Raw genomic sequence first — 15,529 nt, 5'->3', positions numbered from 1 at the left:
GAGAAACTAAACTGGTCTTCCGTTATTACGTTGTTTGGCCCTCTAGAATCATGGTACTAGAACTACTTCCGGATACAAGCTGTCCTTGGTGGAAGCTTGTTTGATTATGGAGCTAAGATACCTTCTTGGAAAGTCTTGTCTAACTTGGGCTTGACCCAAATTATCTTCTTTGGGCCTACTGATGGGCTTTTAGTGCTGACATGGCGTCCACGTGTCCTTTACAGGAAACACGGATCACAAGAGTGTATGCAAGTTCAAAATAAAATAAATATCACATGTCTAATACACACACATTCAAGTTCAAATTTTTTCAAAATTTACATAATCAAACTTAGAAAACTAAGCACAAACCTAAGCTCAAAACATGCTTAAAATTCAATCATTTCTCAACAAAATAAATTGACCTAAAATCTAGGTTTTGCAAACCTCAAACAACACAAAAAATCAAGCATATTATTCATGAATTTATCACCATATATTCATGTCAAATACACTCAAGAAACCACATCATGCAAAATCAATAATCATAGATAAAGATTCAGAATTAAAAGCAATTAGAGATGAATTAGCTACCTCAATTACTTCTCCAAGCGAATTCCAACAATAGCATACCAAAATCTAAATCAAGAACATCATAAACACATATCATGTAAGCTTCAAATTCTAAGAAATGAACTCACAACTAGAAATAAAAATGAACAATTCACTTCCTCAAAAAACTTCCTCAAGCCCAAACACCAAAAACTCAACAAGTTAACTTCAATTCCTTACTCCAAGATCAAGATTTCAAAATTAATTATTTTCTTTCATGAAAAAAATTAGTTTTCAATATTTAAATTTAATATAAAAGTATCAATAAAATTAAATAATTATTTTTGTATATAAATTTTAATTTAAATTTGAATAATACTTTATAACAAATTCATTAGTTATATTATTTAAAGAGTAATTTGCGTCATAAATACCTAAGTTTAACTTGTGACTGCAGATAAGTACGTAAGTTTAATTTTAAACGGAAATAATACCTAAATTATTTATAACCGAGAGTTAAACTTAGATATTTATAGAGTAAATTATTCTTATTTAAAATATTTAAAGTTATTTTTTTAATATATATTTTTTATAAATAAATTTAAAATTATATTAAATTTAATTTTATTATTATTATTTAAATTAATAATTAAATAATAATAACTCTAATATTTAATATTTAGTACTTGTGAATTGTCCTAACAAATGTCCAAGACACATGCACACTAAATTATTGTAAATATTCTCTTTTAAGTTATTGTAAAAAATGAGATATTAAAAAACTCAATTTCATTGACTTGTAATAAGTCCATCATTATTTTCAACAGCCTCAATAATATCAAAGAAAAGTTTCTAATAGCTAGGATCCAACTTGAACATGGCTTCTTCTTCTTCTTCATCTTCTTCCAATAATTTCACCCCAAAAAAGTATGATGTATTTCTGAATTTCAGATCAGACAAGGTTAATAAGAATTTTGTTAGCAATCTCTATGCGGCCTTACATCGGAAGAATATCTACACATATGTGGATCTCAAAAGTCAGGAACAGGAAGCAGGAAAAGAAGAAATATCTGAATCGAAGCTATTTATAGTTATTTTCTCTGAAAACTATGCTTCGTCCCCAAAGTGTTTGGATGAGCTTGTGTATTTATTAATGAAATGCAACACAAATCAATTGAAACAGGAACTTGTTATTCCAGTGTTTTACCATGTAGATCAATCTCATGTGAGGGAACAATTAGGGAAAATGGTTACTCTGTTTGAACCAGATAGAGTGGATGAATGGAGAAGAGCTTTTGAGGCTGTAGCAACCAATACTCAGTTTAACTTTACTTCTTCAATCATTAAGTAAGTAAACTATTAAATTTTCTACTTATTATAACATCGAATTAATTACGTTTTTCTTTTTACAAAAATTAGTTAAGCATGTTTGGTTCATCAAAACTAGGACATAATTCATTTGTATATCTATATATATCTGTAATAATTACATGCTAATGAGAATTTTTACAATAAAAAATAAACTCTTCAAGGACAATAGTTGAGGGAGACAAATTTCTATTTATTCTAACTTCAAATTTGTTGTAAATGAGAATTGGAAAATAATCTTTAGCCGTTTTGTTTCTTTTAGGGCTGATATATGTGTTAATTGTGCTATGTTGAGCATGCCTATTGAAAATCAGCTTCCCAAACGAACCCCAATTGAGAATGAAAAGAGTAAATTACGTCTTGTATATAGTATTAGCTCTCACACATTGTCAATGTAAAACTTTGTAGCACTTTTTTTAGATTTCTCTCATTGGGAACCAAACTTAGGTTGCATTTAGTTGGGAGGAATAAAAAAATTGGAATAAGAATGGGAATGAAAAAGGAATAAGCATAGAATGAAATGTAAAGATATTTAAAATGCATAAAAGAAATTGATAAATATATTATTAGATCTTTTCTCATATTCATTCTATTGGAATGAGTTTCCATTTCAAAATGGAATAGCCCCATTCACCAAATTTATAGAAAAGTCATTTCATTTAAATGACATTTCAATACTTTAAAATGCAATCAAAGAACGAAATGGAACAAAAATAGATTCTTTTACATTGCATTCCATTTCATTACCTCTAACCAAACGCCACGTTAGTGTGTCTTACCTTGACTGATTCATTTGAGTTCTTAGTTTTTGACTACCTCCTTGTACTAACTAATTAAAGAGAATGGGTGGCTTTTTCATAAACACTAGATATTAATGATTACTTTCTTAATAGGTCTGAGTCCGAATTGGTTGAGTTACTTGTGGAAGATGTTTTGAGTAAATTGAATAAACTAAAATCATTAGATAATAAGGAATCAGAGTACTTGGTTGGAATTGAATCCCGTGTGGAGAAGATCATATCCTTGCTACGCATTGGGTCACCAGAAGTTCGTATTATAGGGATTTTGGGTGCAGGTGGTATAGGTAAGACAACTCTAGCTCGTGTTGTGTATGAACGTGTTGCTTCTCAGTTTGAAAGTAGCTGCTTTCTTGGAAATGTTGACAAAGTATCAAATAGTCAAGAACTAATCAATCTACGGAATAAGCTTATTGGTGAACTGTTTGAGGAAGAAAGTTTAAGTAGTGATGATGATCAATATTCGTTGTCTTTTGGGTCGACATCGAGTAGCAGTATTTATTCTAAAGATGGTTTTCGTCGTAAAAGAGTTCTTACAGTTCTTGATGATGTGAATAATTCAAATCAATTTGAGTTTTTATCAAGAGAACATGATCTGTTTGGCTATGGAAGTAGAATTATTGTTACAACTAGAAGTCTGCAAGTGCTTAAAAATATTGGAGCTAATGAAGTATATCAGGTTGAAAATTTGAACTATGAAGAGGCTTTGCAACTTTTTCGTTCGATTGCATCAAGAGAAAGAAATTTCTCCGAAATAGATTACACAGAGTTGTCAAAAGAGATTGTGGAATATGTTCAAGGACTTCCACTGGCTCTTAGAGTTTTGGCATCATGTTTGAAATACAAGAGCAAACAAGATTGGGAGAAAGCATTGGCTAAGCTGAGAAGAATTCCCAACATAGGAATTCAAAATGTGGTGAAAATAAGTTTCGATGAACTAGACGACAATGAAAAAGGCGTATTTTTGGATACTGCATGTTTTTTCAGAAACAAGGACCGAGAAACTGTGGAAAATATACTTGATGGCCGAGATTTCTCTACTAGTAACGTGGTGAATGATCTGAGGGACAAATTTCTATTGACTTTTGATGCCAACAATCATATTAAGATGCATGATTTGATTGTTGAAATGGCTCGTGAAATTGTTCGTCGTGATACTAACAAGAGGAGTAGGTTGCTTACTAATGAAAACATTCTACACATCTTTGAACATAACACAGTAAGTGAAAAGAAAATAAACAGTTGATGCTAATTATTAAAACATTTATAGACACTTCTGTTCTGTATAGTATAAAGTAATGTATGTATGCAATGCATATTTTCACCATATCTATCTAATAGCATGTTTTCTTAATGGTACTACTGTATAGGAATCTGCTGCTCTAAATGTTGAAGGAATATGTCTTGACATGTCTGAAATTGGAGAAGTTCAATTGAATAAAGTCTTCAAGAGTATGAGGAATCTAAGATTGCTCGAAATCCGTTCTTCTACCAACACAATGATGTCTTTGCAATCTTTCTCTGAACAGATTAAATCGGTTAGGTATTTGTACTGGGAGGAATTCCCTTTGACATCTTTGGCTGAAGGCTTCTCATTGAAAAATCTTGTTGAACTTGTCATGCCATATAGCAATTTGGAGAAAATGTGGGATGGAGTCCAGGTAATTAAGTAGATCAGGAATTTATCTATTTAACTTTATGCATGATTTCTTATATATCAGACATTTCAACTGTTTTTTAAAAACTTAAAATAATTTACGGTGGCCGAAAACAAAGTTCAAAATATATCTATGTCTATATCTATGTTGTTGACTGTTACATAGAAACAAAAAAAAAGTTGTAAGAGTTGTCAAAATACCAAAAACATAGATACAAGTGACACTTGACTTCTACAAGTTGACTGTTATACATTTGTTGTTTTGACAGGATCTTGTGAACTTGAGGAAGATGGATCTTAGTTATTCTGTTCGATTGACTCACATTCCCAGTCTCATCCGGGCTCCAAATTTAGAGTCTATAAACCTTGAGCATTGTCGAAGCTTAACCGAAGCTTCTTTTCATTTGGAATATCTTCCTAAGCTTACCACACTTGATATCAGTGGTTGTTCTTCTATACACAAGTTTCCACAACTTCCAAGGAATTTACAAAGATTACATATGAGCGGAACAAACATACATGAAGTTCCACCTTCATCAATTGAATCTCTCACTTGTCTTCAGACACTATTACTTGCTAACTGTAAAAGGCTTGAGAGATTGTCACCAAGTAGCTTTGAAAAATTCATATCACTTCAATATCTCAACTTGAATGGTTGCACAAAGTTGTCGAATCTACCTGAAATCTTTGAACCAATGAAAAATTTAGAACACCTTTATCTAAGAAACACAGCAATCAGAGATTTGCCTTCTTCCATTGCAAAATTTCCTCGTCTCAAAACACTAGAACTGCAGCAGTGTCGCGAGCTTGAGCTGATCCCGAAAAGTATATGCCAGTTAGAAAAGCTTGTTATTCTCAATGTTTCTGGTTGCATGAAGCTAAATGCATTACCTCCAACAATGTCTGTAGGTTTAAAGTCTTTGAGTCGACTGAACCTCAGCAACTGCAGCCTGTTAGAAATTCCTGAGCAGCTCGGTTTGCTAGCCTCATTAGAAAGTTTGGATTTAAGTGGAAGCATAATTGATAGAGTACCTGGAAGTATTAGCAAACTTTTGAAGCTGAAACAACTTGACATAAGCAATTGTAAGAATCTTCGAGCCTTACCAGAGATTCCGTTGTTTATAGAGTTTGTTGATGCGCACGGTTGCACATCATTGAAAACTATGTCCACTGTAAGTAAGTTAGCCCTTACACAACAAGGTTGGGATCATTTCCCTGTTCGTAGCGAGGAGCTTGTATTTTTGAACTGCTTAAGATTGGATCACAATGCGCGCAACAACTTGATAAATGAGGCTCGTCTAAGAATCTTGCGCATGGCAACTTTCTCTCGCTCGAAACAAGTAAGACTCCCTTTTAACTCTTATATTGATAATGTGTAAAAATATAATACGATTTGTAAGATTATGGACTCAATAGCCAATAATAAACTAATAAAAACAACATAATGCAAAGTAAGCTTTTCCTTATTAGGAAAATAATATTGAGTGTGAATGGTTCTTCACATTCTCATTAACTTAAGTAATAAAGATTACAATAATTAGTATTAGGACAGATGACTAGTTAGTATTAAATTAGGTGGTAATTTAGCTGTATTAGTTAATCATCAAGTTGCTAATTCTGTTAGCCACCTTTGTATATATTCTTGATTGTATATAACCCGAACTTTGGGGATTCTCATCAATAAGACTGATTTCTTCTTCTTCAATTCCTTTATCTTCCTCTCTTTCTTAAACTCTTTCTTGATTTTATAATGTCTAGAAGAACTAATAATTAGTAACTAATGAACTATCTCTCAACTTCCAGCAAAAAAAAAAATTAACTATCTGTGAACAACGGGGATTGACAAGTTATCCCATGAATTGTTTAATATTTTGTCATAACAAAGCTAATTATGTAAACCAATTGATCACTCCAATTCTCCAAACATGTTTATGAATTGTACACTTTATGTACAAACTCTTTCAAACACAAGCAGAGTTCCTCGTTCAAAAGTTATCGTAAGAAAATAAATAAATTAATTAATCTGTTTGGATTTTACAGGTACCTGAATGTTCTTCTGTTAGCATTTGTTATCCTGGGAATCAAATTCCTAAGTGGTTCAACTACCGACGCAACGGGTCTTCCATACACGTTAAGCTTCCACATCAATGGAGGAACTCCAACTTCTTGGGATTTTCTCTATGTGTTGTTGCAGCGCCTTTTTCAGAGGACAATTTCCATCAGCAAATCCATTTCCACTGTGAATTAAATTTCCTAGACAAGAATGGTAATACTCATAAATGCAAAAGCTTTTTGAGGGGTTATAATAGTCAAGATAATAATGATGAAGATACATCCATAAGATTAAGATGTCTCAACTCAGATCACTTGTTCATATGGTATGACTATGGTTTGTATCTTCATGAAATGGAAGCAACAGATACATTTAGTGAGGCATGGTTTGAATTCTATGCAATAGATAGTTGGGACAGAAAAGTGAACTCCTGTGTTGTTGAAAAGTGTGGTATTCACCTGTTGTATCGCCAAGAGGCAGCTAGATTCGGTTTCAGCACTGGTTTGTCTGAGCAAAGTGATGCAATAATTGAAACATATGACAATGATGGTGGTGGTGATGATGATGATGATGATATAGATGACCAACAACAATCTACGGAAATCAACAGAACAAAATCAAATTTCGGAGGATGCCTCTGGATTATTTCACTCATTAGAGGCAAGTTGTTACTAACTCATTTACTTTCTTTGTGTTTCCCAAATTTCAGAGTACTTTTCTCTATTATAAAAGAGTTAGTGATAGGTCCACTTATAAATCACGCATGAATTTGACATACTCTTATGTGACAATATAGTTTTAGAGCACTATATATTGAAAGGTATAATAGGTACCAAGTTAAACTATAGCTCAAAATTCTTAAAATTATCCTTAGATGAGCTATAATACTTTAACATTAACTCACGAATATAGTGTGTTTATAAATTTAGCTAAAATTTACCTATTAGCTAAATATTTATTTTTATTATTTTTTGTTGTTTTATCCTTTTCTTTCATATCATATATATTAATAAATATATGAAATAAATTAAATGAATATAATATGTATATAATATATATATATATATATTATTGAAATTACGTGGAGAAAAAATTGAGTAACTGATGTATGGAGTTAACATTGTTTGACTGAGCTTCTGCTTTTAAAAACTACTAAAACATATTTATGCTAAAAGAATTTTTCAGAGTCAAAAGCTGAAACTTAGTTACCCTAAGTGTTTTTTTTTTGATGTTAAGTTAGTTAGTTCATTTAGGGTATTCTGTTATAACAAGTTGTTATTCTGTTATTTACCATTTGTATTGTTTCTCTGCCTATATAAGGCTTTCCTTTCATTATTGTATTTTTCATCCAATTCATAATAAAAGGAATTGTTACTCTCTCTCTCTCTCGCTCTGTATCTTCTCTAATATGGTATCAGATGCAACCCTGAACAACCATCAAGAACTCTTACAGACATAAACGAATTCAACAATGGTGCGCACACGAGCAACGTCCTCTGCTACCACCGATGGCGATATCCCCACGGTCGATGCCCATGATCATGTTGCTCCTCCACCATCTCAAACCTCAGCCGGTGTCAATCGATCACACGCACCAGCAAATCGATCCACTACTCAAGATCGCCCAGCCTATGAAGATGTACGCAGTCCGTATTACATCAGCTCCGCAGATCATCCTGGCTTGGCCCTTGCCACCCCTGTCCTCACGGATCGCAATTTCCATCCATGGAAACGAGACTTCAAACTCTCCATAGGAGCTCGAAACAAAACTCCTTTTCTTGATGGAACGCTTCCGCAACCACCTCCTGAAGATCCTCTTCTTAGTTCTTGGCTTCGATGTAACCAGATGGTTATGTCATGGATATTACATTCTGTTTCACCAGAAATCAAGAGCAGCATAATGTATCTTGAAACAGCTGCAGCCATGTGGACAGAACTCAATAATCGCTTCAATCAAGGAAACGGACCTCGGATATTCGAACTCAACGAATCTTTGATATACCTGCATCAAGGAGAAGACTCGGTCAGTACTTACTTCACTAAGCTGACTGCAATTTGGGACGAAATCAATCAACTTCGCTCAAGAATCCCTTGTACCTGTGCTGCAGCAACTCAAAGACAAGCTCAAATCAATCACGATCAGGTTCTTCAATTCCTAACTGGTTTAAATGAATCTTTCCATTCTGTTAGAGCTCAGATTTTACTCTATGATCCTTGGCCTCCCTTGAATAAGGTTTTTTCCATGATCGTTCATCAAGAACGCCAAAGAAGCCTTGGTAATCGACCAAATTTACCAGTTGCTGCTGCCACAACACAAAAAACCAGCACTCATTCTCCAAAAATTGATCCCGATCCTGCTGCGAATCTTGCTTCCAAGAACAAGAAAATGCGACCCATGTGTACTCATTGCCATAAACCTGGGCATTTCAAGGACAAATGCTATTTCTTGCATGGTTTTCCCCCTGGATATGGCAATAGAAAACCCCAGGAATCTTCAACAAAAAAACCAGACAACAACAAGACTCTGCCACATGCTTCTCAAGTCTCAGAATCCTCTACTGATTTACACCCCTCTCAACTTACCAATGACCAATGCCAACAATTAATCTCAATGCTCGCACAACAAATTCAGTCTACTCCATCAACTTCGAACAACACTCCTGCTTCAACCAACTTTTCTGGTAACAAATCAGATTTTCCATACAATTTTTGGATTATCGATAGTGGGGCAACCCACCATGTTTGTTTTGATTATAGATGTTTTCACTCTTTCCAATCAAAACCACATGCTAATTGTGTCACCCTTCCCGATGGCACTTCAGTTAAAATAGCAAAGGTTGGCACGGTTATTATCAATTCAGAAATCACTCTCACAAATGTCTTATATGTTCCCCAATTTCGTTTTAACTTGTTATCAGTAAGTTCATTGTTACAGCATTGTTCTACCAAATTAATATTCACATCTGATTGTTGTTCTATTCAGGGGTCTTCTCAGACATTGAGGACTGGGATTGCTAAGAAGTTTGGCAAACTCTACTACATTCAACAAGAGACTACTGCCACTAATCCTTTTTTTTGCAATGTCTCTTGTAATAAAAACCAATGGCATTCCCGCCTTGGTCATCCTTCTGTATTGATTACAAATAAAATCAATAAAATGTTTCACTTGTCACCAAATAATTCTTCTCTTTTTCATTGCAAAACATGTCATTATGCAAAACAAAAAAAAATTGCCTTTTATTTCACACAATAACATTGCTGCTACTATTTTTGATCTCATACATATGGACATTTGGGGTCCCTACCATATCGAATCCATTGAAGGGTACAAATATTTTTTGACTATAGTTGATGATCACTCACGATATACATGGACCTATTTTTTGCATGCTAAATCTGATGCCCCTGCTATTATTAAAAATTTTTTCAGCCTTGTCACTACTCAATACAACTCCCACATTAAGTCAGTCCGCACAGACAATGCCAAGGAACTCTCTCTGTCAAATTTTTTTGCTAGCAAAGGGGTCATCCATTACAATTCATGTGTTGGTCGTCCACAACAAAATTCTGTTGTCGAACGCAAACACCAACACATCCTAAATGTTGCACGGGCCCTTGCTATTCAGTCCAATGTCCCTCTGATATACTGGAGTTATATGGTACGTACTGCCATATATTTGATAAATAGAACCCCTTCGATTTTACTTAAAGATAAAACTTCGTATGAAATTCTTCACCACAAATCCCCTATGTATGACCATTTAAGGAATTTTGGGTGTTTGGCCTATGCTTCAAACATTGTTCACTCCCATAAGTTCTCTCCAAGATCAAAAGCATGTGTGTTTATTGGCTACCCTGAACATATGAAGGCCTATACTTTACTTGACATGGCTACTAATAATATTTTTCATTGCAGAGATGTTTTTTTCTATGAAACTATATATCCTATGCTCAACAGATCTCACCACGATGATATCGACAAGTTCTTTTCATCATCCATTTCCCCTCCATTTATTTCTGAACAGCATACCAGCACCCCTGCTGAAACCAGCAACACTGCTAACACCAGCAATAATGCTGAAACCAGCAACAACACACCAACAGGTGATTATCTTCGACCTGACAGCAGCACAAATGCTGCGAATGACAACACACAACCCCTCAACACCAGCAGTCTTCAACAACCAGCTGATGTTCATCACACGAAATCTGGCAGGTCATCACACAAGCCAAAACATTTAGAACAATACATGTGTGACTTCCTACAGGTCCCTGCCTCAACATCTCACCCCCTCACAAATTCACTGGCTTATACCAGGTTTTCCAAAACCTTCAGAGCTGCTATACTTGCTGCCCATAAATTGGTTGAACCCAAATCCTATTCCCAAGCTTGTAAATACAAAATATGGAACAATGCAATGGGAATTGAAATCAAAGCTCTTGAGGACAACCACACCTGGATAATTGTCACCTTACCCGATGGCCATCATGCCATCGACAACAAATGGGTTTATAAAATAAAATATAACCCAGATGGCAGTGTAGAACGATGCAAGGCACGTCTCGTTGCTAAAGGGTATACACAACAGCCAGGTATTGATTACTTCGATACCTATGCTCCTGTTGCAAAATTCAATACCCTCAAAATCCTTTTTTCTCTTGCTGCCATCAATAATTGGCATTTACATCACATGGACATTAACAATGCCTTCCTCCATGGTGATCTACATGAGGATGTTTATATGAAACTACCTCAAGGATACACTCCCAAAGGAGTGATTCCACCAAATGCAGTTTGCAAATTACAAAAAAGCTTGTATGGTTTAAAACAAGCATCAAGACAATGGTATGCAAAACTCAGCAGTCATCTTATTCAGCAAGGATTCCACCATTCCAAATCTGACCATTCTCTATTTTTGAGACATACACCAGGTGTTTTCTTTGCCTTACTCATTTATGTTGACGATATTGTTGTTGCTACTAACAATCTTGATGAACTAAACAAATTTAAAAACTGCCTTGATGCACAGTTTAAGTTAAAAGACCTTGGCAGCCTTCGTTTTTTCCTTGGTCTGGAAATAGCTCGATGTTCCAAAGGCATCTCCGTCTCACACAGACCCTTCACCCTGCAACTTCTTGAAGAAACCGGCTGCCTAGGCTCAAAACCAGCATCCACCCCCATGGAACCAAACACCAAACTAAACAAAGACTCAGGAACCTTGCTGCAGAACCCGTCTCAATATCGAAGCCTCATTGGAAAATTGACTTACCTCACCATCACTCGGCCCGACATTACATTTGCTGTCAACAAACTCAGTCAATACACTCAATCACCTCGACAACCTCACTTAGATGCCGCCTACAGAATACTTCACTACTTGAAGAACTCCCCTGGTCAAGGTCTTTTTTTCCATGCATCATCAGCTTCAAAACTCACCCTTCAGGCCTTTGCAGACGCTGACTGGGGCGCCTGTCTCGACACCAGACGTTCTATATCGGGCTACTGTGTTTTCCTAGGCGACTCTCTCATCTCATGGAAGTCAAAGAAGCAGCAAACCATATCCCGTTCCTCTGCTGAAGCAGAATATCGGTCTATGGCCAATGTCACTTGTGAAATACAATGGATAATCTCCCTGCTCAAAGATTTCAGACTTGACATATCTCTTCCTGCTCTTCTCTTTTGTGATAACAATGCAGCAATCCATATCTCAGAGAATCCTGTGTTCCATGAACGCACCAAACATGTGGAAATTGATTGCCACATCGTCCGAGAGAAACTCACCAATGGCATCCTCAAACTCAATCATGTCCCTTCAAAAATGAACCTAGCTGATATCTTTACTAAACCCCTTTTCCCTGCTCATTTTCATGAGATTATTTCCAAGATGGGTGTAAAAGATTTTTACACTCCATCTTGAAGGGGGCTGTTAAGTTAGTTAGTTCATTTAGGGTATTCTGTTATAACAAGTTGTTATTCTGTTATTTACCATTTGTATTGTTTCTCTGCCTATATAAGGCTTTCCTTTCATTATTGTATTTTTCATCCAATTCATAATAAAAGGAATTGTTACTCTCTCTCTCTCTCGCTCTGTATCTTCTCTAATATTTGAGCTTCAGAAACCAAAAATAGCTTTCAAAAGTCCAATCAACTAGGATTATACGTAAAAGTTTGAAGGAAATAGAAAAAATTCAGGTGCCGTTTGTAACACTTTTGTTTTCTAATTTTTTAATCGTAAAATGAAAGTAAAATTTTTGTTTTTAAAATTTTTGTTTTTGAAAAACAAAAATGCGTTCTGTAACCACTTTTGTTTTTTAACTTTAAAAACAAAAAAACAAAAGTGTGTTTTGTAAAATTCATTTTTATTTTTATTTTTTGATTTTAGGGTCTAGGTTTGGGGTCGAATTCGGGTTCAGGTCAGAGATCGGGTTCAGCGCTAGGGCCGTGGGGGGATTTTGGTTCGGGTCTAATCGAAGTCCAAAATATTGATTAAGAAAAGAAAACTGTTTAAAAAATATTGAAAGTGACTTTATGTTTTTAAAATTTTGATTTTCAATTAAAAAATTAAAAAGTAAAAACAGTTTTATAGAACATGTTTTTGAAAAATATTTTCACTTTTTCAATTTTAAAAACAGAAAACTGATTAAAAAATTGTTACCAAACGTTACCTAAATTTTTGTAAAATATTTTAAATAATAGAGTAAATAAGTATGGGTGTGCACAAATCGATCAAATCCAATGATAACTGACCCATCTAATTATAACCGACCGCCACACATTGGATATCCAATTGTGATCGGATCGGATTTGATGTTATTTTTATATATCCAATTAGATCGGATCGGATGTTAGATGTGGTGTCCAAAAATTCAATACATTTAACATCTAATCGAATTAATTAGTATTTTCATTTAGTTTGGATGAGTAATTAAATTTTATATTATTATACATAAAATATATATGCAAATATAAAAATTAAAATTAATGTTTTACCTTTGTTTTTTGGATTGGATTGATCCATTCAATTCAATACTATCTGAACCTAAAATATTAGATAGATCTGATCCGATCCAAAAAAAAAATACTAAGTATAAAATATTAGATAAACCTAAATTAAACAAATAAATATATTTGAAATACATCCATTAGATAGAACCGATCCAATCCAGTATTCAATAGATGTTGGATTGATTGGATGACTGAAATTAATTGGATCAGATCGGATTTGGATAAACTAAAAATATTAGTGTGATCTAATGAACATCCTTACTGATGAGAATGCCCTTAATCACCAATAAGTCCTACTTGTTAAGATTGACTTGCCAAATGACAACCTTTTTTTATCCTTTTATTTTAATCAACATGAGTTTGTGGAAGATTAATATTAATTAATACTATTCTTATAGAGTTCTGTGAGCTTGGTACTGGGAAGAAATCTGGATATGATGAGGAGGAAGAGGACCACGTTAGTGTTGAATTTGGTTATAGAGTTGTACAAGAGCAAGCCAACACATCAACTTTTGAAAAGCAATTTCAGGATGAAGCCATAGACTCTATGAAGTTAGAAGTACAGAAATTAAATCAAAAAGCCCAACAGATATTACAACATTTTTCAGCAAACAATTAATTCTTGGCTTGGTAATGTTATTTGGTCGGAGTCTTACCTGAATTTGCTGGTGTGTTTGAATACTAATCGTGATCGTAGCCTACTTTACAATGTTGTTGTGGCTACCTGTGCAGTATCAGTTTACTTCATTTGGTGAAACTGAAATATTTGTATTTTTGAACAAAATAATGTTTGTAATCTCTTATATGAATAATTTAATTAGAGTAGTATTTAGAGTGAGATTACTTCTTATTAATAGGAGAAAACTTTTAAAAGAAATTAACAAATTTTTGATTTTGTTTGTAATTTTAAGTGAGTCTCTCTCTTGTTGGATTGTGAATACTAATTTGTGTAGCATTTACTCTGATTATTAAAAGTCTCCTTTAATAAAAAAATAATTGATCATTAATAGTCATTCAATTCATTTGTCAAGACTCAACACTACTAGTTATTATTTCGTGTCACATGTCGATTTTTTTGACTCGTGTCAAATTTTCTTAATCCTAGTCCGACCTGTAAAAAATTATATCGTGTTACTGTTCGTGTCGATCCACCATAACCCATTTTGCTATTATTAAAGTTGGAGTTATAAAGAAAAATTATAAATTTAAATTCTATTAAAAAACTTATATATATTTATATGTTATATAATTTGTTAGGGAAATTTGATTTTTTATGCATTTTATAAGGGATAATTGGTTAGGAAAACCAATAATTAGGGTAATTTCAAAAATAGGATACTTTTACCAAAACCCCTAAAATACCCTCATAATTTCTAACCCTTTCTCTCTTTTTCTCAAACAAACTCTCTCTACCCACTTCGCCTGAACCGAACCGCGCGACCCCCACCTCCCACCACGAGACGACCCCCACCTCCGACCGAGACGACCGCCACCTTCGACCGAGACGCCTCCGACGGAGACCCACAGAACCACTCCGATCGAGACCGCACGGTACCGACTATACATTGGTCGGATCCAAGAACAACATACTCGTCAAGACCATCGAACCCCAATCCCATCGGACCCAAGGACAAGACCATCGGACCCATCTGTCCGAGCATCGGACCAATCAATTTTTGGGGGTCCGATGGTCCGATTGATAGTGTGCATCGGACCCCTAAGTCGGACAATCGGACCGTACAATCGGACCATCGGACGGACACCATCGGACCCCTAAGTCAGACCATCGGACCTTCACCATCTTCTTCCCCAGATCCGAAACGCCTCTTCTCCATTCACGGACGGATCCGAATCCCATTTTCGCTTCAGGTCGCCTCGGAGTGGTCGCCGGTTGAGCGTTGACGGTCGGGGTTAAGCGTCGACGGTCCTGGGTTCACCGTGGACGGCCGTGGGTTGAGCGACGACGTCTGCTGCAGGTTGGGGATTTTGTGGGTTGGTTGCCGTGAGTGTAGGTAAGTTGAGAGAGAGGAAGAGATGGGATTTGAAATGTAAGGGTAGTTTTGGGAAATTAGTAAAGTGGTCATATATGACCAATTTTAATAACTATGCATTTAGGG

General features: G+C 34.9%; 1 protein-coding gene across 1 annotated transcript; it reads left to right on the top strand.

Moving 5' to 3' along the window:
• The first annotated feature begins 1,335 nt into the window (after positions 1-1,335).
• Positions 1,336-14,434, top strand: LOC133030743 (disease resistance-like protein DSC1). Its single transcript, XM_061103554.1, has 6 exons — positions 1,336-1,878; positions 2,793-3,915; positions 4,067-4,357; positions 4,623-5,693; positions 6,394-7,066; positions 13,811-14,434. The coding sequence occupies exons 1-6, from the start codon at positions 1,409-1,411 to the stop codon at positions 14,029-14,031; spliced, it is 3,849 nt and encodes a 1,282-aa protein (XP_060959537.1). The 5' UTR covers positions 1,336-1,408; the 3' UTR covers positions 14,032-14,434.
• Positions 14,435-15,529: the final 1,095 nt, after the last annotated feature.

This window comes from Cannabis sativa, chromosome 9, assembly GCF_029168945.1.
Source record: "Cannabis sativa cultivar Pink pepper isolate KNU-18-1 chromosome 9, ASM2916894v1, whole genome shotgun sequence".
Taxonomy (NCBI): Eukaryota; Viridiplantae; Streptophyta; class Magnoliopsida; order Rosales; family Cannabaceae; genus Cannabis; species Cannabis sativa.
Note: the sequence above shows the minus strand (reverse complement) of the source record. Positions and strands in the feature narration are given on the sequence as shown.

Coding starts and splice junctions, on each gene's coding strand:
- LOC133030743 (XM_061103554.1), top strand. CDS start 1,409: ATGGCTTCTTCTTCTTCTTCATCTTCTTCCAATAATTTCACCCCAAAA. Junction 3,916..4,066: donor ACATCTTTGAACATAACACA/GTAAGTGAAAAG, acceptor ACTACTGTATAG/GAATCTGCTGCTCTAAATGT. Junction 7,067..13,810: donor GATTATTTCACTCATTAGAG/GCAAGTTGTTAC, acceptor CTATTCTTATAG/AGTTCTGTGAGCTTGGTACT.